Source organism: Drosophila simulans, chromosome 2R (genome assembly GCF_016746395.2).
Source record: "Drosophila simulans strain w501 chromosome 2R, Prin_Dsim_3.1, whole genome shotgun sequence".
Taxonomy (NCBI): Eukaryota; Metazoa; Arthropoda; class Insecta; order Diptera; family Drosophilidae; genus Drosophila; species Drosophila simulans.
Genome location: NC_052521.2, coordinates 13,089,135 through 13,114,737, shown reverse-complemented (window position 1 = coordinate 13,114,737; position 25,603 = coordinate 13,089,135). Strand labels below are relative to the sequence as shown.

The window sequence follows — 25,603 nt, the reverse complement described above, 5'->3', positions numbered from 1 at the left end:
GTAGTTTTGTACTGTCGACGATAAGTTATCGATGACATATCGCCCTGCTTTTGCCACCTCTAGCCACAGCAATTCGCGCGCTTTTTACTTCGGCCGTCTTTAAATCTGCGGGAAAATAACTTGTGGCGTTCGCAGGCGGAAGAAAAAAATATTATTAAATAAGCATATCAACCAGCGTACAAGCCATGGATATAGACTTCGGCGCGGAGGCGGGGCAGTCCTACCGCACGGTGCAGCTTTCCGCGAAAGAAGTGCTCGCCGCTGGCCGCCGTCAGCATTATTGCAACGTAAGTAGGGCACCCAATTGCAGCGCCAAGTATGTATCTTACTAGAGCCCCCGCCCCCCACCTATATTTCCATGTGCGCCACCAGATGATCGACTTGTTGGCCAGCAGCTGCAAAAGCTCCGGTTTGATAGCCACTTCCTTTACGGACGACGAACTGGTGGAGTTCTGGCTGGGTGACATCCTGCCGCTTATGTTCGATGCGGACCGAAAGATCCAGGACTGCGCCGTGGCAGCTCTTGCGGAGGCATTGGTGGCTCTTGACGTGTCCGCTATCCACTCGGCCAAGTGCTGGCCTCAGATCCGCGGTGAATTCGTCGACAAATACACCACCATCATCGGGGAGATGCGCGATGCTAAGAACTCGAACTGGCACAAAATATGGACGCTGCTGGTACAAATCATGGACGAGGATCTGCTCAGAGGCTGTGTATATATTAACAAATTCTTGGCTCTGGTTGAATTGGGCTTCCGCAACCCGGATAATGGTGTGCGGTCGGAGGCATTTCTTTGCTGGCGCGTGCTCATCAAGATCTTTGCCGCCTACGACGAACTGACATCCGCGAAGAGGCTTCGTTTGCTGCTGATCCCCCTGCGCACTTCACAATCGCGATCCTCCCATGTGAGCGGCATCAAGTTGCGAGTGTGGTGGTATCTGCTCACCTGCCTGGACCACGAGTTACCCAAGTCTTTCGACAGCGCCGTGGAGCACTTTTTGGCTTTTATGCTAGGCGGAGGTCCACGAAATCTGCCCACGGGTCTGGCGCACAACTACCAGACGGCTCGGGAGTTGGCCCTGCCCTGCCTTGTAGCCCTTTGGGGCGTGGAGTCCAGTGAACCGTTGCAGCGTCTAATGAGAGAGCTACGCCTGGAGACCTTAGTCCAGCCCTCGCCTCTGATGAGCGTAGAGGTATTCCAACAGCATTGGAAGCCACTTCTGGCCGCTGCCGTTTCCGGTTTGAAGTTGCTTACCGAGAACGATACCACAGAAGCGGAACAGCTCCTGCTGCAGTTGCTCGTGCGGAATCTGTGCCTTGCCATGTTTCGGTTGGCAGTGGCTCCCTTCAATGTGGCGTGCTGCAGTGAAATCGAGAAGATCCTGCAGGCTGAAGATAACTCCGGTGGCCGAGTTGTACGCGCACTGTTTAATACCATAGCCGCAGATAACTTGGTAATGGAGCGTGTGTCTGGAAGCGACCATCTTGATGTGCTGGAGGCCTACTTGAAACTTGTACTGAAATCCAAGACAGAAGTTCCGGCAGCCATTCTGCAGCGGAGTATTGCATGCATTTTCGCAGTCGACCGTATCGAGGCGAGCAATCAGAACGAGTTCCGGATGCTGGGCTCTTTCGCTGAGCTTCTGATGCAGACCAACGACGAAGAGGACTTTGAGGGATTCGCATTCAAGATGCAGGTGTGGCGACAGGTGTCGCACGCGTTGTCCAACTATCTACGAAACAATGCGCTTGAATACCGCGTGGCACACAACGCTTCCCTTTTGGACACTTGGCTTTTATGGCCACTTCAGACACTGGCTGCCTTTGCGGGACGGCGTGCTAGCAACTCCTTCGATGCCTCTTTTTGCGATCAGTGGCGCCAACTGGTAAACGCAGGTCAAAACGCGCCGGGAAGAAAGAAGTTCTTGACAGACCTGAAAGCCGCACTTACAGACCTTTTAAAGAGTAAAGACGAACCGCTCTTTGCAGAGCTCTTCGATGCTTATGTGACCTCCGTAATCAAGCTTGGACTCTGTAAGGAGGCACCTCTGTATAAGGACGTTTTTGGCCTACTTCAAACCATTTTCGAGCAGCCCTCCTCCCAGAAGACGCTCGAAGCCTGTTTAAACACCCTCCGCAACCTGGTGGTGGAGTTGCGGCAAAACGAACTAATGGCAGTGTTCGATTCATTGAAACCAACTTTGTCTTCTGGCATCCAGTGCTGGAATAAGATGAAGTGCGAAGGAGGCTTCTTGGAGGAGTGGAAGCGGGGAATTCAAGAAAAGTTTCGCAAGCTACCCACGAAGACGATGGCCAACCAGCTCAAAGAACTCTTTAAGACAGATGATCTCTTCGTGATCATCCCATCAGTGTGGAGTCTGAATCCAGAGAAGCTGACGGATCGTCAAAAGGAGCGCTTCGCTGAGAAGTCGGACATTCCAGCTCTGTACAATGATATGTCGCAGTCTCAGGACTCGGCTTCCATAAAGCCATGGACCCCTAAGAAGGTGGTTATCGCAAAGAGCAAACAGGGTGAACTGGCCTTAACGGGCAAGGATGACAACGACGATGTGATCGATATAACGGCCAGCGAGGAGTCTGAGAAGGAACCAGTGAGAGTTGAGGTAGTTACACCCATCCGAAAGAAACCGGGACGTAAGTCCCAAGCTCAAAAAGAACTCGAGGCCGCTGCCAGAGCCGCTTCTCTTACAGAGGAGCCGCCAAAGCGTCAGACGCGAACACGGGCGGCTCAAAAAGAAACGGAGCAGGCGGCGCCGCAGCCAGCTGTTGAACCACAGCTCAGATCGCCAAAGAAAGTGCCACCGCCCCCGGTCGTTCAATCTACAGCAGGTAAGTGCAACGAGTAACAGGTGGGCTCAGGATGTTAATCCCAACACTTGAATTTTTGCAGCTGCCGGTAAGCAGACAAAGGTTGCAAAACCCACCCCCGTTGTGGTAATTGCGCAGAGCGAGGATCTTTTCCCGGAAGTCGCAGCTGAGGAAGAGCCTCAGCCAGAACCGGTTAAGAAACCCGACCCTGTTCCTGAAACAACACAACTGACCCCGCCTGATATACCCCTGGAAACTGTACCCTCTACCCAACTGCCGGGAAGCAGCGGAGATCCTGCCGCTTCTGCGGCTGCTGTGGCTGCCGGCGAGATGTCTCCAAAGAAATCCGGCACACGAATATGCAATTTGGTAAGTAAATCGCATTAGAATTGGTTTAACTGGTTTCCACTTGATTTATGAACTTTTATGACTTCCGCCTTCTTTTCGCAGAGCTCTCCACCTGATCGCAAGCAGACAAACAACTCCTCGAGTCCAACTCTGCGGCCCAAGCCCACGGGACATCTGACTGGACGCGGTGCCCAGCTGATCAACATGATCCGCAACAAGAAGCTGGACGCTGCTTCCAGCTCCCCTTATGCGTGTATGTCTACATCGCGACTGGTCCACCAAGTAACGCCGGCCCGTGCGCAGGATCGCGCCGAGCAGATGTCCACGCCCACCAGCGAGCTGAACGAGCTGACGGGCACGGATCATACTTCCACTCCGATTCAGGCACCTCCCTCGAAGGATTTTCTGGTGTTTTCCAAACGACTGCCATCCCCATCGGCCAGTCCCTCGGTAAGCATCCTGAAGCGCAAGCTACGATGCGAAAGTCTCGATGATGTTACTCTGGACTCGCCGGCTCTAAAGCGTAAGCGTGTTAGCTTCCACGACCCACCGGTGTCCGTCACCAAAGAGTATCAACGCGATGCTGAGGAGACGCGCAGCAGCTTGAAGCCCAAGCGCTGCCTGCTTATGGACAAGGTGGCCCAGACCACTGAGATGCGCCAGGCGCTGAGAAGACGTGGTCGGTTAGACAGCATAATCGAAATAGAGCGTTTTGCTAGCGAACAGACGGCCAGAACAGCGACGACGGACAAGAGCCTGGACAAATCCACTGGCGAAGCGCCCGAGGAGGATGCTTTCACCAGCTTGAAGTGGAACGACACAGGCAACGCGCACAACACTAGCATATCCGAAGAGGCCGTCAAGGCGATGGAAGTGGAGTCTGAACACGAGCCAGCAGGCCAGGATCTAGCCATCATGGATCCAGAAGCCGCTCTTGATCTGGCGGTGGCGCAATTACCGCTGGAGTCGGTTTTGCAGCGCTACTTTGACAAGAGTTCGCTGAAGAGCGCCGGCATATTGGCTAAGTTTCTGTCCGCCCAAATGGCGTCAAACGAGAAACTAAAGACCAACGTGCTGGAAACTCTGTCGGAGAACCACTCCAAGGACTTTCTGGACCACGCTGTGCGCGAGAATCTGTCGACGGTGGTGTGCGACCGCCTGAACCCGAACTCTGTGCTGGAGTACGTATGCGCCAAGTCGAAGATCAGCGCAAGTTGCCGCAACGGGCTGCTGGCCCAGGTACCCGAAATACTGAAAAGCGGCCCACGCTCCGATTCTGAGCGCCTGGCCTTCGTGCAGCAACTGATTGTGCAGTGCAGCCCCGGTGACGACCTGCTCCTCGATCTCATTGACCTTCTGATGCGTACGCGTCGTGAGCGCAACACCAGCACCTCCAAGGGCGTATCCGCCGTTGGAAGCCCTGACAACGTGGCCGAGACCGCGGCCGACTCCTCATCAAACTTATGAATTGGACCTGACTTGAAATTATGAATGAAATATTAAGCACTTGGCCATTGAACTCGATAAAGCATGAGAGCTCGATTGTAACTAGTATGTTCTCGATAGTTAAGTTTAAATTGCATTATGTTTAAGATTTATATTATGCCCGTTGGTGTATCATGTTTCGCTGCAAAAACTTGCTTCATATTTTTACAATAAATTAAATATTTTATTATTATACAAAATAGATCGTCATCAATCTTTAAGATAATATGATAAAAGGTTTGGTTGATGGGAGAAATTATTTATTTTTAAGTGCATCGATCATAATTCTTATAGATATAGGAAAACAAACGAAAAGGAACGAATTTGATAAGAAATCGCAAACGATAATTTGAATTTACTATTTGTATTCGAATTAAAATTAGTGTATTCAAGTCTGGGATTTCTATACTCAAAAGTCCAAAGTGCAGACAATGTTACCTCACAACGTAATCGATTGCCATAAAAACTAGGGAAATCTTATCTATTCCATGATTGTGTTAATTTGTCAATAAGTCAATAGTGACGTGACAGATACATTTCCCATCAGGCAGATAAATAATAAGGATGATTTCTGATAACTTAGTGATTCAGCCAGTTCAATTCATTGATAAAATGTTGTCAGGTAATCATGATGGAATTGAATCGCATATTCTGAGTGATAATGTGGTGCTGTTGATTGTGTAATGGAGTATATTAAGTATTATTCATAAAATGCTTTTAAGGTAATCCAATCGGTATAGGGCATACCAAAGTCGTCGAGTTGCGCTTCATAGGTGCTTTGTGATTATGCTGGATACTTTTTGGGGGTCAGGCAGTGGCACCTTCAGTGGAGGGCAAGCTCCACGTAGGAACCTCCACTGGTGCCGGCCCAACCCTATCTGGTTGATTTGTTGTTCTGGTCGCGGCAAAGTCAAATTACCCCGCCACGTCCGCCGCGTCCATTGATAATGTTCACGTGCTAGCAAACAACGCGTCGTCGCCGACATCGGCAGATAGAGATACGTCGACTGGCGACGCCGACGATCTTTAAAATATATACACTATGTATACTATATGGCATACATATGTGTAGGAATACGTCTACCGCGACGTCTTTCGCTGGCATTTGTGCAAATACTATAATATTATATTCCAGCGTGGGCGGAGCGCTCTGCACGCCGCGGATGCGTGTTAGGTGCTCCGTCGGTGCTCCCACAAAGACGTTGGATACTTTGTATCAGTTACAGGCGGCGTGATAAGTGCGCTTTCGGCACAATTAGCCAGACGTTTTAATTTGGGAATGCCAAGGTCGTTTGTAGGTCTGTACTTAGCACTGCTGCTCGTAGGATCCCGATCGCCAAATCGACGGGTCTGGCCCGCTATTTATATATATATAAATAGCGATGGAAAGTTCTTGCCCAATTGCGCAAGTGAAACTGACCTACCTAACCCAGGCCATCTCGTGTACGATGACGCAGTGCGTCCGTACTTGAGTCTTCTGCTCCGTCTGCTCTCTGTCTGCGGAATCAGGCAGCCAGTCAGCCAGTCAGCCGATCGAGAGCACAGTCAAATGTGCCTAACCCCCCCTCGCAAAAAAGATACTACATATTCATACGCCCCGTGGACCGTTCGTATCCATACATATGTGATTCATTCATAAGCCGGGTGCCCTCGAAACGCGTGAGGCACTTGTGAAATGGCCTCTCTTATCAGGCGGTTAGTTCCCCAATCGATTTCGATGTCGCGCCGTGGAAATTCACGGAAGAGCAGCCTTGTTGGCCCGCGTTTCTATCAGCAGCACTCGCCGCATAATTGAATAATCTGAATCTGCCGAGCGAAGAGCGCGAAACAATAAAAATATCAGATACGCTGCCCGTCCGCCGCCAGTTACAGAACAAATTCGCTCCGAACACAACGTGGGCGCATCTCGCAGGTGCCAAAAACGAGGTAGAACGACGAAAGCCACCTATATAGAGATCGGTCTATACATATATCCGTCGGGTAGTTTGCTTAAGTTCCGATGAAACAATTTGTGACACAGAATAAACTTGTATAAAACACTAATGCTTATCGCATTCTTGGATAACATTTTCCAAAATAAAATATGGCATGTGTATAAAGTGTTGAAATGGCAAGTTTTTGGCTGTGTTGACATATGTAATTGCCTACATTTAACTACATTTATTTATGGTGAAGTGATTAAGGATTAAATTGAATTAAGGCTGGTTAAGCCTCAAAAACTACTGTTTGCACAAAAAATAATAATGCACGATATTCAAAACCACTTGATACTTAAATCAAAACTAATTGAATGGATATATAACGAAAAAAAGACTAAGGATATTGTCGTGACACTTGCGCTTGAAATTCAGTTAAGCATCTTCTACACATCTCATGCAAAAAAGCAAAATCGAGAACAAGTAGCTGCTGCAGCACGAGAGTCTAGCTAGCATCTTGAGATCTGCCAATTCGCCAATTAGCCGGGCCAAAACGGGGCGGATGGGTGGGAGGGAGGGCGTGGCCCAACAGCTGATGGCGCCGAGCACGAGCCACAACGAAGTGCAGCAAAAGTTTTCTCGAGCGGAAAAAAAAGCTGCATGCAGTGCAGTTTTCGCAGAGCAACAGCAACTGGCGAACCAAACGGACGAGACTCGCTACCAGTTCTCAGGTCATCAGTTCCAGGCCCGGAATCGAATTCGGATTCGGAATCGGATCAGATAGCATCCAGAGCACTAGGTGAGCTCAATAACCGATTTGCCTTGGCCGAGTGCGGATGCGGGTAGCGGCGAAACGACGGCGAGTGTCGCGGAAAAGTGACTCAAACTCTGATGTAATCATTTTCACATGCCATTACGGCCGCCGCTAAAATCGTTCCGTTCGCATTGCCATTGGCATACTCATTCTAATTCTCGCTGGTCGGAAATCGGGTGACTTCGGCTTTTCTGTGTTTCGCATTCAGTCTGTTGCTGTGGCGCAAAGGTAAACATGGTCACGATTCTACTCGAATCGGTTTGGATTGGGATTGGCTCGAATCGGAACGAATCGGTTTGGAGTCACTCAAATAGTGCGTCCAGCACGCAGCTGTGCGGATTACGTTCTGTTTTGTGTCCAGTATTCCGGATCCCAAGTTTCCTATCTGTATCTTAATCTGGCCGCCGCAGTATTGATTTAACACACATTCGGATTCCTATAGAACGATAGTTGGCCAAAAGCTTTACGCAAAAGCTCGCATCAGCTGTAAAAAAGCGCGCCAGAGAGCCATTGGATATATAAACGAGAGAGAAAATGAGAGAGAGAGTGCAAAATAATTCGGAACTTAATTTGCTGTTTAATGCCAGATTTTATGGTGTTTGTGATATCATCAAATTCCTAAATACCAAAGAGAGATATTTGTAAAACATGTTTTAAGTGGAAGATTCGCAACTAGTTGTGTCACGACAATATCAAAAGTGGAAACAGTGAATAGTGCTTATTTTATAGTGCTCTCAAATATGGAATCCTTCCTACAGAGCTAATTATTCAACTCTTTAACATTCCAAAGTTATTTTCATACAAGTGTATTTATTTTAGAAAAAATGTATGTTTAATAATAGTAATTGTGCAATATTTAGGGCCATTGTGTAAAAACAATATTTAAAAACAATTTTAATATAAGAATCCTGAAAATTTTGATATGAATATAAAATTCAAAAGGACGATAATTAGTATCTCGAATGAAAATGTTCCACCCTTTTATAAACAAACGAATTGGTACCTAACCAAGTCAGGAATTTGAACCTGTGCCATCTGCGGACATCATCCGTGTTCGTTTTTATTGCATACTTATGAGCTGGGGCGCACTAAAAATAAGTTAAATTGATTGCGAATGCTTTGTACCTTTGCAGCACAATATAATACTCGATCGTTTCAATATAGTTTCGTGAGAGATCACCGAGATGACCTCGCGAATGTTCAAGTTCGGCGTAACAGCCGCCAGCGCCTGTGTGGGTTCGGTTCTGGCCTCGTACACCCTGGACCGCTGGAACACCCCCCATGTGGTACGTAGTCCTTGAATGTCCTCTAAATGCACGTAAATCACTCTATTTCAATCCCGTATCCCTCGACCAGGTCAACAATGCCACCGTGCCACCGAAAAGGAAGCGCACGCTTCCCCCGCGAGCGGATCAGATCAAATCCTTGATGAGCGGCGAAGAGTTCGACGTGCTGATCATCGGCGGAGGAGCCACGGGAGCTGGATGTGCTCTCGACTCGGTCACAAGGGGTAAGTGAAAGAGGATTCATTCCACCTGGAACTGCCTTTTAACAAACGCTTTGTCCTTTCTTTCCATTAAAGGTCTTAAGACCGCCCTGGTGGAGCTGGATGACTTTGCCAGCGGAACCTCCTCGCGCTCCACGAAGCTAATCCATGGCGGTGTGCGATACCTGCAGAAGGCCATTTTGGGCGTAAGTTATCAAACTCTAGACCTTCGGCTAGAACATCCCCCATTGTAGAGTGCTAACTATCGACTGCCATCTTAGCTTGATCTAGAGCAGTACCGCATGGTGAAGGAGGCGCTGGCTGAGCGCGCCACCATGCTCGAATCGGCGCCCCACTTGACCCACCCTCTGCCCATCATGCTGCCAGTTTACACGTAAATTGAAACATTACCTCTGCTCCAAATCTGTGATTTTGCTAACCAGATAATCCTGCATCTTCAGATGGTGGCAGGTTCCCTACTACTGGGTGGGCATTAAGGCATACGATCTGGTGGCCGGCGATCGCAATGTGAAGAGCTCGTACTACCTCTCCAAGAAGGATGCCCTCGAACTGTTCCCCATGCTCAAGAAGGACAAGTTGTGCGGCGCCATCGTCTACTATGATGGCCAGCAGGATGATGCCAGGATGTGTCTGGCGGTGGCGCTGACTGCCGCTCGTCACGGTGCCACTGTGTGCAATCACGTGGAGGTGAAGGAGCTGCTGAAGAAGGACGACGGCACTGGCAAGCAGGTGCTGTGCGGAGCCAAGGTCAAGGACCATATTTCCGGCAAGGAGTTCACCGTGAAGGCCAAGTGCATTGTTAATGCCGCCGGTCCCTTCACGGACTCCATCCGCAAGATGGACAACCCCACGGTGAAGAGCATCTGCTGCCCCAGTTCCGGAGTTCATATCGTACTGCCTGGCTACTATAGCCCCGATCAGATGGGTCTGCTGGATCCCTCCACCTCCGACGGCCGCGTCATCTTCTTCCTGCCATGGCAGAGGCAGACGATTGCCGGCACCACCGACCTGCCCTGCGAAATCACCCACAACCCAACGCCCACCGAGGACGAGATCCAGTTCATCCTCAGCGAGATCAAGAACTATCTGAATGCGGACGTGGAGGTGCGCCGTGGCGATGTGCTCTCCGCCTGGAGCGGCATCCGCCCACTGGTCTCCGATCCCAACAAGGACGACACCCAGTCCCTGGCCCGCAACCACATCGTCCACGTCAGCCCCTCCAATCTCATCACCATCGCTGGCGGCAAGTGGACCACCTACAGGGCCATGGCCGAGCACACCATCGACGCGGCAATCAAGGGTGAGTCCTCGAGTTCACTTGACTAGACCAATTTTATGATGTCTGTCCAGTGTGCCGGAAATAGATAAAGATGTCTTACTCATTTTTAATTCTGATACCATACGATAGAAACTAAGATAAGGTATCTGTTGATTTCATTATTTGCAATTATGTTTTTTTTTTGCAGCCTGCAACTTAAAGCCAGAGCGCGCCGAGGCAGTCACCTCCTATCTGAAGATCGAAGGCGGCCAGGGCTGGACCCCGACCATGTACATCCGTCTGGTGCAGGACTTCGGACTCGAGTGCGAGGTGGCCCAGCATCTGGCCAAGTCGTACGGTGACCGCGCCTTCGCCGTGTCCAAAATGGCTTCGTTGACCGGCAAGCGTTGGCCCATCATTGGCAACCGCATCCACCCCGAGTTCCCATACATCGATGCCGAGATCCGGTACGGAGTGCGAGAGTACGCCTGTACCGCCGTCGATATGATTGCCCGTCGCCTGCGACTGGCCTTCCTCAATGTGCAGGCGGCCCAGGAGGCGCTGCCAGTGATCGTTGACATCATGGGCGAGGAGCTGGGTTGGTCCAAGGACGAGAAGGAGCGCCAGATCAAGCACGCCACCGAGTTCCTGGCCAACGAGATGGGACACTCAGTGAACCGCACCTCCAAGGAGCGCATACCCATCAAGCTGTCCAAGGAGGAGATCCAGACGTATATCAAGCGCTTCCAGCTGATCGACAAGGACAAGAAGGGCTACGTTTCCATTAACGATATCCGTCGCGCTCTCAAGAGCTTCGGCGATGGCGACGTCTCCGGCGAGCAGCTCCACGAAATCCTGCGCGAGATCGATACCAACATGAACGGCCAGGTGGAACTGGACGAATACCTTCAGGTGAGCTAGGGTTATAAGAGAATATCTCACAGCTTGGGAAACTTGGGAAGCATTCACAGGACCAAAACGTCTATTTAATGACCCAAAGTACATTTTTGGGTTTACCAAATTGGCAAAGAAGTTACACGTACACAATTGAAATTCATTTAAAATTCCAGATGATGTCGGCCATCAAAACGGGCGACGTGGCCTACTCCCGATTTGCGCGCATGGCGGAGCTGGAGGAGCAGAAGCACGAGGCGGCCAATCTGAAGCAGAAGATCAGCGTGGACCGATCCGGAGGCGGCCTGTAAGAGCACCAGCGACTTAACAACGACGACCACATCACCCGGCCATCGGAGGCAAGGACTAGACTTAAGATCGAACGTTTAAGATCAAACTTATTTTCATTTTGCTGTTAATAAAACTCTTTCAACTCACAGATGACCGCCAACACTTCCCCCTAAATCAGGGCGTAAGAGCCTGGGTCGGCCTTCGTCTTGGGCTCCGTACCATTCGCATCTGGAAGTTATTTTGATTGGTACGCTTCTGTTTTGGTTAGGTCAATCTTCTGCTGCTCAGTGGGATTTGGATTTGCTTGGTCACAAACATAGGCAGTGATGTTGAGAGCCTTCGACTTGGAATTTGATGTGGCATCCTCCAAAGGCTTCTCTTGTTCATTAGGTTTTGTATTTGCTTTAGGTTGAGGATTGGAGCATGCAGCCACTTAGTTTATTAATCTTTAATAACAATTGTTACAATTTGAAATTTTATCTGGTGTTTATACTGAAGGAGCTGTGCACATTGTTTTCGGTGCAGTCATTCACATTTCCATTGTCTTTGCGGAAGGTGTACTCGCACTTCCTGAAGTGGTTGAACAAATCCGTTCGCTGGGAGTCGGTTAACTCGGCAAACATGTCTAGTTTAGGGTCCCAGAAAAAGGGCAGCTTGCCCTTCTTCGGCGTCAAAGCCAGGGAGTCCGCCAACTTGCCCAACATCTGTAATGATAGAACGTCGGCAGTGGACATCACACAATCATCAGTATACGAAATTGTATTTATTATTCACCTCAATAAATATATCTTTTGGTGAATTACTCCAGTAACTGGCATCCTGTTGGACAACCTGCCACAGGAATAACGTCTTGATGTGGTAGCTCTTCAGGTTGGCCTTATTTTTTACATTTCGGTTCTGCTTCAGCAGGCGGATGGCGGGCTTGAGGGACTGCTTTCCGAGGAGCAGACTGCGCTCTGCCTCATAGAAGGAGGCCCTGAAGGATGCGTTATCAGTTTTGGCTGGCTTCATGGGCTTCGGTATGGCATCCCAGTAGAGCGTGCCACCAAAATGTCTCCTTTGCTCCGGAGCCAAGACCACTTGTGCTGCTGAAAGCCTGATGGCCGGAACAAAGTCCACGGAGTACTCGCAAGGCCCCTTCACAAAGATCGTGTGAGCGGGGCCGCATTTTTTGTATTCAAGGTGCGAGATCCTGCCTGCCACCTCGATCTGATTGCCCATTTTGTTGAGCGTCTGGGTCATTATGCTCTGTAGTAAGCTGTTCAGCTTGTCCTCCAGCAGCTGCTTTTTCTTGTTCACGATTTTCTGGAGAAGATCAAACACTGGCTTGTTGTGCTCCTGACTCCCGATAATCTCCATCACCTTGGTCATGTCCAGAATGACATTGCCTATCCAAAATGGCATTGTTCCACTAAACGAGTATAATTGTATCTAAGTATTCATCTCACCTTTCTTACTCGCATCGGCCTTGACAATGATTTTGTCATTTTCGGGAAACACCAGATGGATCAACAAGTCGAACTCATCGGGCATTGATACCTTGAGCTTATCGCCATATCCACCTAGACGGTGTATAGTATTTCTTGCAATTAATGATTCTATCAACCAGCAAAGGTATACGTAAACTTTATTTACTGAAGGATTTCGAATACATTTTTATTCTAGGAAACTAGCGACGTAAGTCTGAAAAACCTAATACTCAAAACAGTTGAGTATCTTGAGTATCATTGTATTGTATTTGTTTGTTTGTAATAGAAAGCTGAGAGTCTCGTTCATCTACGATGTAAGTACGTGAAATAGGAATACACAGATCAATGGAAATATGAAGAAAGTGTAATACTATTATGGGCTGTGCTGACGTAAATGAATAATAATAATGGAATAGCACTTTCCGGTTGCAGTTTCTATACGCTGTTTCTTATCGCAGCTAATCAGTGATATCAGACACACATTACACATTACGCTTCCGAAAGCGGGTTTTATTGCCGGTATTGACTTTGCTAACACTGACACTTTCGTTTTTTCACACATTACACTTGACAATGGAGAATGGAGGGCCAATAGGCGAGCATCACATACCGCAAAGTGTGCTTCCCTTTAGCAACGTGCCTAGAACTCCTGATTCCTTCCACTCCGAGTACACCTTATCCCTCAAAGCGTTGTAGTGGACGGTGTACGGCTCGCGATGCTTATCAATTTTAACGTATTGGGCATTGGCCCGATTGACCATATTTTCCAAATTCCTCGCCATAACTGAAAAGCTTCCGTCGTCGAACGCGGACGAATGATATCTGATCGAAGACATAGACGCCGCTCAATTCCAATGCCCACAAATCTACCAAAACTGTCACGTCTCCACTTCTGCACAATATTTTTTTTGATATTTATACCCGCTAGATTCGTTAAAAAGTATGTAACAGGCATAAGGAAGGGTGCACTAGGAAGACAGGATCTCAATATATATGTGGATCAATCATATATTTATTAGTCTTGTAAATTTATCTAAATACAATGAAAGAAAGCAATGGGAAAAGAATAAATAAAACGCTTTGTTTAAAATGCAATTTCAAGAATATTTTATTGATCGGTATTTTTAATTTATGTGGTATTCATATTGATTTTCCATTAGCGCTTCACATTTGCAGAATTGAGAGAACAATCATAATTCATTGATCCATAAATTGAATGTTGTTATTACACTTGGTTTGACATTGGTTTTGCTAGCTTGCTTTATGTATTCACGTATAAATACTAGGGAATTGCAAAAATATTTTACAATAACAATCAAAAGTTCGATCGATAGTTGGTACGTTAGATAATCGATAGTTAAATAGATTAACAAAGGCTTAGGCCAATAAAGCAAGGAATCTGTCGTAATCTTAGTTCTCAACTAATGTGTGCGGGAGGCATTTTGGAGGGTTTACGAAGAACAACCTATGGATTTGAAACCACTTGCAGCTAACGGGTTTGAAAGCGGATTCCGGATGGAGGAGGAAGATGAAGTGGTACTCTGTCCTGATCTGGCCTGCTATCGGAGGTTGACTCCCCTTTGCTTTCAGATGCATCTGAATTAAAGGCGGCTGCGGGTTACCATTGTTTGCGTTTATGCTCAGTTGTGATTTTGTTCAGTTAAATATAAATACTTATGTAAAAAAGAGTAAAAAGACGCTCAGTTTTCACGCTGGCGCCAAAACTTAATGATTAGCTTATAGCTATATATATATCTGCCCGTTAAATATCTATGTATTTTGCGCAAGATGCCCAATATTGTTAATATGCCATGTTATCGGGTGGTAGTAGAAAATTGGAAGAGAAAAAGAGTGGCGCATATGCTTAGTTGCACGATAAGTATGCTCTATCTATGTGTCTAATTATAATTGATTTTTACACACATAATGCAATCGCTTGCTTGGTGTTCCTTTTAGCGATAAACAATTGTCGATGGACGAAAGATTGCCATCGATAAATACAACTCATAAATATAAGTATCTATCTAATCGCAGATACTTTAAGAACATTGAGAAACGTTTCGAGTTTTTGGTTGTTTGCTATAGTTGTATAATTAAGAGTTTAGGTTTAACTTTGAGACTTTTGCACAGCATTTATTTTTATACATTCTCGTTTATGATCTAGATATTTAAATGTCTTTATGGTATACCACATACAAGTACAAATCGAGTAAAAACCTCTCTATACGAATCAAAAATCAATGTGTAAGCCAGAGAATCATAAATAAATGCGAGTTTCGTTAACTAATCCGAGTCTAAAGGTTGGAAGCCGAACAATAAACAATCGAAAAAAGTCTACAGGGACACTCGAGGGACTGGGAATTTATAAAACAGGAGGAGGCTTTTGAAGAGGAGCTGCAGCTACCGTAGGGCGTATAATGAATCAGTCTTTGCGCGTCACAAGTCATTAATCGAAGGGGAAACGATACGATAAGTATATCGAAATCAACGCTAAGCGGGGTTCGTATTTCCGGATCGGGTGTGGGTACTCTAATGTGGATTCGGCTGGGGATCCTCGGGCATACAAACCGTACAAAAACTAGCTAGATACAAACATACAATACAATACAATACATTATTAGTATTATCATCGATTCGATTCGATTAGCATCGATTTGCTTTCCGTTGTATACAAAGTAGATAATATTCGAATTACAATTATAATTGCGGTACGAGTACGTAATTAGTGTAAGTACGATAAAACAAGTTAACAAGCTTTAATGCAATTATCCGCCTCGAATTCGAATTCAATTTCGCTTGGAGACGAGGCTAACGTGAGTTTTGAGTAGAGTGTAAGTTACAGTTAGGCGTGGGTTAGCTTTGAGCCTAGCCAAAAATGGAATTACATAAACGAGAGCGTAGCGTAGTATGCAAAGTGGTAGTAGATCCACATCCATATGTATGGTGGAACGGCGCATATCCGATCAGATTTCCACCGGCCGCCTTGGTGCTTTTCCATTTCGCTTAGGCTTAGAGTTACAAAAAGTACACGGAGGATATAACGAATAAAAAAGTCGTCTCTGCCCTAGGCTATCATATATGTATGTGTGGTGGTTGCTTTATAAAATACAATACAATACGTACAATAAAAAATGTATAATTAGATTTATAATTTCTTTAGAATTGAAGTTTAATGCATATGAACGCCAAGAGCTGCGTGGCGCCAGCGTTTTAACCCTCTTCTGCACTTGATCTCTGTTAACCTGAATACAAAAATACATTATCATAAATATATTTATATGTTCGCGTGTATATGTATGTATGTATATGTATGCAATTGGTAATTAACTGTCTGGTAACGACAACGACAAAACGATTTCGATACGGATTTGTATTTGCATTTGGATGTGGTTGAGTTGTTGGATGCGTACTGCATCTGTGGGCTGTTGGATGCATCGAATGCACGATCCGGCACTCTAGATCTCCTATCCAGGATCCTCTGGCCCTCCATCTACTTGTTGTTCTGCGCCATCACATGTGGCGACTTGTAGAAGTTTTGCACGAACTCCGACAGGCTGTAGACTGCTCCTGGACCTTTTCCTGCACTCATGCAGATAAAGTCTCCTAGACAGTGCATATTCGCTATTGGGAGAAACGCATATTAGTCGCACAACCATAAATGTTTAACCTAAATACGTACAGTTGGAGAGTATAGGTGGATAGGAGGGCGGTGGCTTGATCCAACTGCCATCCGGTCGACGCATGTGACGCCGATCCGACGAGAACTCAATGAGATATGTGTCTGCGGGTATGACTCTAAAGAATCTGCTTAACAAATACACAAAACTGATGATCACGCTCTCTTTTGGCATCCTTTAAGTGGCTCACCTGTGGTGCTCCGGACGCAAGGCCAGATCGGAGCGGAACGTCTCCGTCACGTACTTGTGAAAATATGTGGGAAAGGGCAGTGTGGTGTCCAGATCGAACACCAAACAGCGATTCAGCAAGGGATTGTGTATGAAGAAGACGTGGTAGTCCTAAAAGACAACGAGATTCCATAATTTGTAGATGAAATACAGAATAAATCATGCATCAGATACTACTTATAACTTTCTTTTTTTAATATTGTGGCAGCATTCAGATTGCTACGTTATGGTTCATCCACTTACCCATATCACAACTTGATCGTCGCCGCGTCCTGCTTTCTGGCGCCACAGGGGCACGGTGCGACCCTCGTTGGAGACGAAGACGGCGTAGCACTTGGACAGCTCCTCCGGCCGCGTCCGCTTCACCTGCTCGCAGAGCTTCCACACGTTCTCCTCGCTGCAGGGGAAAAGCAAGGGGCTTACTAATCGATAGATGCAAGATGCCTAAGAGCGAGATTAAGTCCCAGTCACAGTCCGAGTTCCAGTTCGGGGCTAATCCCTGCACGAAATGTCAAGTGGCTTAACTGATGCTAATCTTTATCAGCAACAGGCCGCCTCGTTGGCATTATAATAATCGATTTTGCTTGGCACGCGGCTGACTCTTGGCCCGTGACTCTTGCCAGTTGAATGTTTATGGCTCTTTCGAATAAATTCCAATCAATTCGGCTGCCACACAATGTTGCTCGCATGTTGGCGGCCTCAGGTGCATGTGAGTGGGGCATTAAACTAGGTGGCACAACAAAGGCAGCCATATCAACAGTAACAGGTATAACAAGGACTCGAGGGGGTGGTGGATTGGGTGCTCTGAATTGTTCGCGTGGAAGGAGGCAAGAGGCAGGTGGCACAGCCCACTCAAGTGGCGCGGTCAAAAGTCGAGACTGAAAGTGGCTCCCGGCAATATCGTGAGCTGGCGTTATTAATGCCGCCAGGCTGAGATTGCTTCAAAGTGCCGGAAAGGCAGGGGTTCTGTTGGTGGTGGGCTGGTTTAAGCCAAGGCCCAATTTGAGTGACTTGCTCAAGCCCACACAGAAAGAAATCGCGCCATTGCCATTTTACCTGTGAATACTTTAGATAAGAAGGCAAGAAAGGGATATTTCGGCTGGAATTTTAAAGACCTCAGAAGCCAACAAATTCCTAATCAAATTTCTTTAAATATTGTTTTCAAACTATCTATTTATGAGTGCGCAGTGGCGGAAATGCCAAAGAACAGTGTCTGAAACTTGCGAGCCGCTGCAACACGCGACCCACAGATGGCGCTGCTGTGGTTTATATGCCGAGGAAAGCGAGGCAAACGAGAGCGGTGGGTTTTCCAGAGTTTCCCTGGAAGGAGAGATGAATCTGAGTGCAAATGTGAGTGCGCGAGCAGTTGCGAATTAATCAATGAACATGTCCTGCGGGAGAAGGGGGAGGGAGGGTGCTGGCCGGATGGGCGGTTAGAAGGCTGAAAGTTGGGTGGTATGAGGTCAGAGAACGCAACGACATTTTATCTGGCCATGTAAATGGGTATGCGTGTGTAAAAACTTTTTTATGTTCTGCGCCTTTTACTTGTTATTTTTTGCCGCTTTTTTTTACATTCGTGTGTGTGCGGGTGTGTGGGTGGCAGAACATAAAACTCATATCACGCGCCAGGATAAACAAGTCCCCGCCGCCAATTCATCGGGGGACCGCCTGCCAAGTTGCCATTACTTAGTTCTCGTCGCCGCCATTGCCGCCATTTTTGCAATTAGCATTTTAAATATTGCATCAACACAGGGAAATGCCACATAGCACATAAGTACATATACATATGTATGTATGTATGTATAGTATGAAGTATTATAGTATGTACATACATATGTATATTGTTTAATTTTTGCTTTGGTTTTTCGAATGTTTTTGTTGTTGGTCGGTCGTTTGTTTTATAGTCGAAACGCGCCTCTCGCATGTGGCCATAAAAACGAACCCCCATCCTGCGCCCGTCCTACCGCACACTCACACAGATACAGCGACCACCAACACAGTGGCACGCTTTTCTTGTTGGCAGACATGACCGTTTGACCTAATTTCTAGAGCTGCGCAGCGCCAAACGGCGCCGCATCAGGATTCTCAGAAGCAGGATTCGAATTCGGGAAGCCAGAGGTAGAAGGGAGGAGGCGGCGCACGGATGCGGAGTCGCAGGACTCACAGGAGTGAGTGCGTAATGAGCGAATTTGAATGCAAAGCGAAGCACGCCGACGACCGAGGAGGAGGTGGAGCCACCAAATAAGCGATGGAATAATGAAAACCATCCGAAAAGGAGGCGGCACAGGACGAAGGACATGGCAGCGCCGAGCGGCGAATGTTGTTGCCAAAAGAGATAACGCACAAAAATAAAATATACATAATTAAAAGAAGAAACGCTCGTCCGCCGGGACTGGCCAGGCAGGCATGAGATAATCATTCACACAAGTGGGCAAGGCAGCGGGTATCATTTGCATCGGGCACTAAGTTCGCTTAATGCTATAAACAGTGGTCGCTCGCTAAGGTAACCGAGTTTAACTTTAGGTACGAACAATTTTGCAAGGCTAATTCTTCAAATATTAAAGAAATTAGACATCATTGCACATTTTATCTTTTAGATTAATATATTAAACAAGTTTGGAAAGAGCTAATTCATTTTTGGATTATGCATTGCAAATATAATTTATTAGTGTATTTTATTTAATATTAGCGTATTTTTTTTTAGCATATTTGGTCTGAGTTTTCTTACGATAGCATTTGAGATATTTTACTATAGTCAGAAGACTCCGCATATAACTTCTTCTAGATCGAATGGAAGAACCTGATGAAACGTCCCACCTAGCGAGCGACCACTGTGCTCAGTTTATTAGGCTCAGGCGTATTCTCCGCAGCTTTGGAGTTCCCCTGGGAGGTAGCCTACATATCATGGCCATGAGCTGCGCTACCAGCGTGTTAATATTCAGGTGCTGAAGGCTGGGTGAATGATTTCGGCTGCCTAATGAAAAAGTTTTCCATCTCCGTGCGGTGCTCTTGTTCTTGTTCTTGTTTTCGTTTGTCGTTGGCTGTTGCTTTTGTTCCTGCCCATGGGCATGGGCATGGGCATGGGTATGGGTATATACATTGGCATGAATGGCCATATACTCACCAGTAACAGGACACGTAGGAGCAGTCCGCTATTTTGGGGAAGAGGAAGTCCGTGGTCATCTTGATGCGCTTCGGGATCTGCGATGCTGGTCGCTTCTATTGGTATTGTGGCTGTTGTTGTGGGTGCGGGTATCCTTGGGATATGGATATGGAGACGGAGATGGAGCTAATTGTCACTGGGGACTGGGAGATTGCACGAGACCTGAGCGGAGCAGTATATAATCACTGCATTATGCGCCGCTGCCTGGACAAAAGCAGGGTGTGTGTATCCGTATCTGTAATCTGTATCTATGTCTATGCGGTGGCATCGGTGAATGGTGGACGCTGGCTAATCCTTATCCCGATCCTGCTCGTGGCACTGGCACCTGCTCAGCGACATTCCTCCATTCCCAGGGAGGCTGCGATGCGATGATGGCCCCTCTGCTATGTTTTTATATTTTTGTTATTTCTCCTGTCTTTTTCTGGCTTCCAGGATGCTGCTCACTCACACACCGTCACATACACAAACACATACACATACACTGGGGCTCTCTCGCAAAGGAGCCGATTTCTCGCTTTCGTTTCGTTTCGTTTGGTTTCGTTTCGATTTTTGCGAATTAAATTATGCTAAGGAGCCAAGGAGCTAAGGATGCTGGAGCTTTTATCCCAGCCTGCTGCCTTGCAGCTCCTTTTCACTCGTTTCGGGATCGCACACCTGACCAAAAACAAACGCGCTCATCCCCCGCAGATTTTTCTGTTGCACTGCAGCGGGCGAGCGGACGAGGATGTGGCGGCCTGACCAGGTGACTGAGCCTGGGGCAACACGCACTCAGCGACCCGTGGAGCTTGTATCTCGGCGGAACACTATGCTTGTAGTTCGATCTTAGCCAGACGTTGGTCTGGGCACAGGAATCCTTGGAGGCTGCAACCTGCGTGCGTTTTTCGTGGGCGCCTCTATCAGCTTTTCGTTTTCCCTTCCACGCTCTGGTGGTGGCTTTTCCGCTTTTTTTTTCTTTTCTTTCTTTTTTTTGCTCGGCACACTCCGCTCCGTGTGTTGTGTACGCGTTCCCGAGTTCGCACAGTGTGACCCACGTTGGCGAGCGCCACAATTCCAGCACAAGTTCTGTGTTCGATGTGAAAAATGAACAAGTTCCGGTTTCCACTGAGCCGAAAGTAAAAGCGCGCGCGATTTGAAAAGCGTAATAAACAGTTTGAAGATTTAAAAAAACGTAATGCTTAGCAGAAACAATACATGTACAAATATAAACTAAAGGGCGTCTTAAAATTACTAAATGAAGTTAAAAAAATGTACATAAATATAAAATAAATATTATATATTATATTATTATTTTTGTTAAAAAGGGAAACGCATGATAATAATTTTAAATAAAAAAATATTTTCTTATCCAATAAGGAAATTTGAAGCTTTTGTTTTCCAATAAGCATTTATTATATATTATAGAAATGAATCAATCAGAATCCGATTGAGCGAACAATGATGCCCATCGCACACGCACAAAAGCTTTTAGCTATGACGCACGCTGTGAGCTGCTCACTGCTGTGACGCTCCGAGCTAGCTGACAGCAGGTAGTTGCTACAGCCAACGGTTTTTTGAAACACTTTAGATGCCACTTGCAAATATTTGTTGCTAACACCTCAGTTCGTAATCGCTATCTAATCACACGTGATTGCTAATGCCCAATTGATGGCACGCAATTTGGCATAGCCAATTAGTATTGTCTCATTTTTACGGCACTTGACAAATATTGCGGCAGGCAAGACAAAAGACCTTTCGTTCGATAAGATAAATCTGAAATCTGCGCAGTCTGTTGTGCCATTGTAAATGCCTCTGGAGAACGCTTCCTACACACCCAGGCGACGAACGCACCGCGAGTTAATCGGCGAAACTGATAAGCGGCATAATATCTGTACTATATATATGGCAGGTTGACTTAACCCACCCAGATTGGCCACAAATGACCCATCGCCAGCCTATGGGCTGTTTAATGGTTACTTAATGTTTCGTGCCCAACAAGCCGATAAGGACAAAGTGCATCGGCATATTGTCAACCCTTTGCCCATTCAGAAGTCCAAACCGATCAGCAGTGTTCATTATCACCGATCAAACCGATCATGACACACATAAAGGCAAATCTATCGGCCGGATGACGTTCCTAGATGGCAGTATTCCACCAGCACTCTATGCCGCTTTATCGCCTGTCTGTGTTCGTGAGAGAGAGCGCGGCGATGAAATCCGTATAGTTTGGGGACTCCAACGTGGCAAGCGGCATTCAGTTGGCTCCAGCGCTTTACCGTCGACGGGTTCGCTCCGCTCTGATCCGCAGCGTGTTGTAGCATTTCAGATTTAAGCTCGTGGATCCACACCTCGAGTCACGACATCTTTTTTGGTGAGCGTCGCAGAACCTGTTTTCCCCAGCCTCGTGGATTTTTGGGCAGCAGGTTCTCGAGCATCCAGTGAAAATCCAATCGAAAGATCTCCATACAGAAGTAAGTGTTCCCGAATGAAATTGTTTGCCATGCGGATTCATTAAATCTTAATTGGCATCGATTGATCAAAGCATCGCGCCCCAGACTTGCGATCCACAAACAAACGATCACACAGCCCCCATCAGCTGTGGCCCAGTCCCACTTTCCATCCCCAGTGGACATCGCGGGAGCAGGGTCAACAATCGCCGCACTTCTTATCGGCTACACTTCTATTTGTTGGTACGGGTATTAGCTACATAGCTGCCGATGGCAAGGCCATCTTCGAGGCACAATTATAAAAGTAATAAACAAGAAAACAGAAAAGGAACGTTAGATGGCCGCACCGAACCGACAAATACCCTTCTAGAACACACGTGATTGTTGGATTCGATTAAACGTGGGTGTAATCCGGTTATGTTCGAATAGGAGAACAAGTTTAATTTCTTATCATCGGATGATGCTCACGTTTTTGTATTCATAGATATCCTACATCCAGTGATAATAAACTAAATATATGTTTAATAGTCATGCATACTCATTGTTCTTTGATATGTTTGCATAATACTAGTTTGTTTTTGGGTTACCATGTCGTTTTGTGACTTAAAATCTAAATAGCCGGTGTCTTTAGTTACTTTTGATTATATTGCGCGAGAAGTCTGGGCGTAATCTATTGTTTAGTTATAAAGTTATAAAGCAGCTGAGCTAGTTAAATAATAAGCCCTAAAGTTTATACTAGTCTTGTAAAAACTAAGCTTTATGCAAAAGACAAGCAACGAATGAGTAATCAAAAATGATGAATTGTTTGTTTGCCTTTCCCGCAACTACGGCATTTCGAGGCAAATTTGCATTAGCCTTTGTTAGGGCGTGGGCCATAATAATTCGCTTAGGGCCAGTTATCTGAGCAGGAAGTGTTTTCCCACCGTGAGAATGCCAGCAAATGGCCGGGGTAAAAGAATTCAAAATATTGCCCATTGAAACTTTTCCTCTCTTTCAGCTGAGATAAGCCAAATCTTGCCCGCCAACAAACAAAATGGATGAGCAGCATCGGAACCTCAATCAAAATGGCAGCGAATCCAATGGTAAGCAGGCCAGGATCGTTTCGGGACTGGATAGACCGCTGAAGACTCCTCCGCCTGGCGAACAGACAAGGGCAGTGCGGCGACAAGTGATCGCTGTTATCCTGGCCAACGTGGGTGTCTTCTCAACGGGCATGACCCTGGCCATGCCCACCGCCACTCTGCATCAGCTGAAGGACACCACGGAGCCAGTGCATCTGAACGATTCGCAGGCTTCCTGGTTCGCATCGGTCAACGCCCTGTCCGCTCCTCTGGGCGGCTTGCTGTCCGGTTTCTTGCTTGACAGGATTGGAAGGAAGAGATCCCTGATCGTGCTCAATGTACTGACTATTCTTGCGTGGATTCTGCTGGCCACACCCAGTGGGAGCGACCAAAATGCCTTCTTTTTGCAACTCATTGTCTCACGATTTATGCTGGGTAAGTCTAACATCCGTTAACAATTATTACCTCTGAAGAAAAAGTATTATCTGATGCTTGAATATTTACAGGTGTTGGTATGGGACTGGCCAGTGCGCCACCAGGAGTCTATGCAGCCGAGATCAGTGTGCCCAAGACGAGGGGCAGTCTTATACTGGGCACATCCATTTCAGTGGCCGGTGGCATAACGATTCTCTACGGGATCGGTTACTGCATCCGCGATGATTTCCGACTGATTGCCCTCATCTGCTGTGGCTACCAGCTGGTGGCACTGCTCTGCGTGCTGCCACTTCCGGAAAGTCATTGCTGGCTTCTGTCCAAGAAGCGTGTAACGGAGGCGAAGAGATCACTTAACTACTTCCGTGGATTCAACAAATCGGGTGAGTTCTCTGCTGACGTTGAGCTTGATGGGAAACAAGATAATGCCTGTGGAATATTTATTACGTTCCTTCGGGGTATACTTTTTCAATGACTTGTTGAATGACAAAACAAATCAAAGTCAAGTAGAGCCTTTTATCAAATCGCGCGATCTAATTATGATAGTCCGTGTGTGGGACCACGTATAAAATTGAAATCGCTCAAGTGCTTGGAGTTCCCGCCTAAAGTCAATTCAATTGAAGATTAATATACCTTATAGAACGGTTTGTATAATGTTATTATTGTTCCCACAGATGAAATCACCCATCCCCAAGTGCTCGAAGAGTTCCAGCTTCTGCAGAAATCCCTGCAGCAGAGGAACGCCGCGGTGAAGGAGTCCTTTTGGCGTAATCTGCGCGAACCGGAGGTCTACAAACCATTGGTCATCCTGATGAGTTTGTTTGCCTTCCAGCAGCTAACCGGAATCTTTGTGGTCATCGTCTTCGCCGTGCAAATTTCCCTGGAGGCGGGCATCGAAATCGATCCCTTCATGTGCGCCGTGCTCATTGGTTTGGCTCGCTTGATCACCACCTGCCCCATGGGATACATCCTGGAGTTGTGGGGTCGCCGAAGGGCAGGGATTATCTCCACCTTGGGCATGTCCGTGTGCATGTTCCTTTTGGCGGGACACAGCCAAATCGAGTTCCTCAAGGAAGTCCCATATCTCCCGGTGATAGCCATTGTGGGCTTCATTGTGCTGAGCACTCTGGGTCTTTACACCCTGCCATTCTTTATGATCTCCGAGCTTTTTCCGCAAAAGGTTAGAGGGCCCGCTTCAGGACTCACCGTGGCCGTGGGCATGTTCATCTCGTTCGTGGTCCTGAAGACCTATCCCGGCATCAAGGAATACCTGGGAATGTCGAACTGCTTCATCATTTTCGGGGTCATGGCTCTGTTTGCCCTGATATTCGTTTATCTCGCCCTCCCAGAGACACGTCGTCGAACTCTTTTGGAGATCGAGGAGCAGTTCCGATCGGGTCGCAGTCGCAAGTCCCAAAACCAGGCTGATGTTGAAATGAAGGAGGTTTTTGTTCGAAAGCCCGAGGAATAGTTTTTCGAATGAGATGAACTAACTTAAGTAGATCCCGTGAAGTGCTTAGTACTGTGATAGACAATAAGCAACCAGACAATAATAAAAATAAGTTTTTAACAAAGAATGATGAACAGCTGAATTTTCCATTGGTGCTAGGCTAACACATCGTAAGAATCTACAAATAAACGTTTAAGATTCTTATATATAAATTATATTAAATTAATTCTAAATAAACGCAACAAATAAATGTTTCAGCATTATAAATATAGAGAATGTTTGCTGACATAACATTAGATTATGTTACCAACTCGAAATTAATTCTCGTTTGTATTTTAATAGATAATATTAAGTGTA

The 25,603-nt window shown here is 46.7% G+C and overlaps 5 protein-coding genes across 8 annotated transcripts; 3 read left to right on the top strand and 2 right to left on the bottom strand.

Moving 5' to 3' along the window:
* Window positions 1-7: 7 nt before the first annotated feature.
* LOC6734667 (telomere-associated protein RIF1) lies at window positions 8-4,867 on the top strand. The gene is made up of 4 exons (XM_002081638.4): window positions 8-287; window positions 373-2,851; window positions 2,913-3,199; window positions 3,281-4,867. Exons 1-4 carry the CDS (start codon window positions 186-188, stop codon window positions 4,643-4,645), a joined length of 4,233 nt encoding a protein of 1,410 aa, XP_002081674.1. The 5' UTR covers window positions 8-185; the 3' UTR covers window positions 4,646-4,867.
* A 1,614-nt stretch (window positions 4,868-6,481) lies between these two features.
* Window positions 6,482-11,491, top strand: LOC6734665 (glycerol-3-phosphate dehydrogenase, mitochondrial). 3 transcript variants are annotated; one of them, XM_016181863.3, is made up of 8 exons: window positions 6,482-6,589; window positions 8,527-8,679; window positions 8,750-8,903; window positions 8,976-9,085; window positions 9,161-9,273; window positions 9,341-10,200; window positions 10,367-11,070; window positions 11,229-11,491. In XM_016181863.3, exons 2-8 carry the CDS (start codon window positions 8,578-8,580, stop codon window positions 11,361-11,363), a joined length of 2,178 nt encoding a protein of 725 aa, XP_016027856.1. In that variant the 5' UTR covers window positions 6,482-6,589; window positions 8,527-8,577; the 3' UTR covers window positions 11,364-11,491. The 3 variants fall into 3 exon arrangements, with proteins under 3 accessions (XP_016027856.1, XP_016027854.1, XP_016027855.1); XM_016181861.3 differs by lacking the exon at window positions 6,482-6,589 and adding an exon at window positions 7,238-7,378; XM_016181862.3 differs by lacking the exon at window positions 6,482-6,589 and adding an exon at window positions 7,416-7,621.
* A 293-nt stretch (window positions 11,492-11,784) lies between these two features.
* LOC6734663 lies at window positions 11,785-13,747 on the bottom strand. The gene is made up of 4 exons (XM_016168168.3): window positions 13,423-13,747; window positions 12,792-12,905; window positions 12,118-12,731; window positions 11,785-12,047 (listed from the first exon to the last, which is right to left on the bottom strand). The coding sequence occupies exons 1-4, from the start codon at window positions 13,646-13,648 to the stop codon at window positions 11,820-11,822; spliced, it is 1,182 nt and encodes a 393-aa protein (XP_016027853.1). The 5' UTR covers window positions 13,649-13,747; the 3' UTR covers window positions 11,785-11,819.
* Window positions 13,748-13,895: 148 nt separating this feature from the next.
* Window positions 13,896-19,980, bottom strand: LOC6734662 (protein N-terminal glutamine amidohydrolase). Its single transcript, XM_002081633.4, has 5 exons — window positions 19,842-19,980; window positions 16,961-17,114; window positions 16,680-16,828; window positions 16,492-16,616; window positions 13,896-16,433 (listed from the first exon to the last, which is right to left on the bottom strand). The coding sequence occupies exons 1-5, from the start codon at window positions 19,898-19,900 to the stop codon at window positions 16,303-16,305; spliced, it is 618 nt and encodes a 205-aa protein (XP_002081669.1). The 5' UTR covers window positions 19,901-19,980; the 3' UTR covers window positions 13,896-16,302.
* A 1,996-nt stretch (window positions 19,981-21,976) lies between these two features.
* Window positions 21,977-25,603, top strand: LOC6734661 (facilitated trehalose transporter Tret1). 2 transcript variants are annotated; one of them, XM_016181865.3, is made up of 5 exons: window positions 21,977-22,327; window positions 22,399-22,546; window positions 23,301-23,799; window positions 23,871-24,179; window positions 24,471-25,603. In XM_016181865.3, exons 3-5 carry the CDS (start codon window positions 23,337-23,339, stop codon window positions 25,265-25,267), a joined length of 1,569 nt encoding a protein of 522 aa, XP_016027852.1. In that variant the 5' UTR covers window positions 21,977-22,327; window positions 22,399-22,546; window positions 23,301-23,336; the 3' UTR covers window positions 25,268-25,603. The 2 variants fall into 2 exon arrangements, with proteins under 2 accessions (XP_016027852.1, XP_016027851.1); XM_016181864.3 differs by lacking the exon at window positions 22,399-22,546 and having other exon boundaries at window positions 21,978-22,327.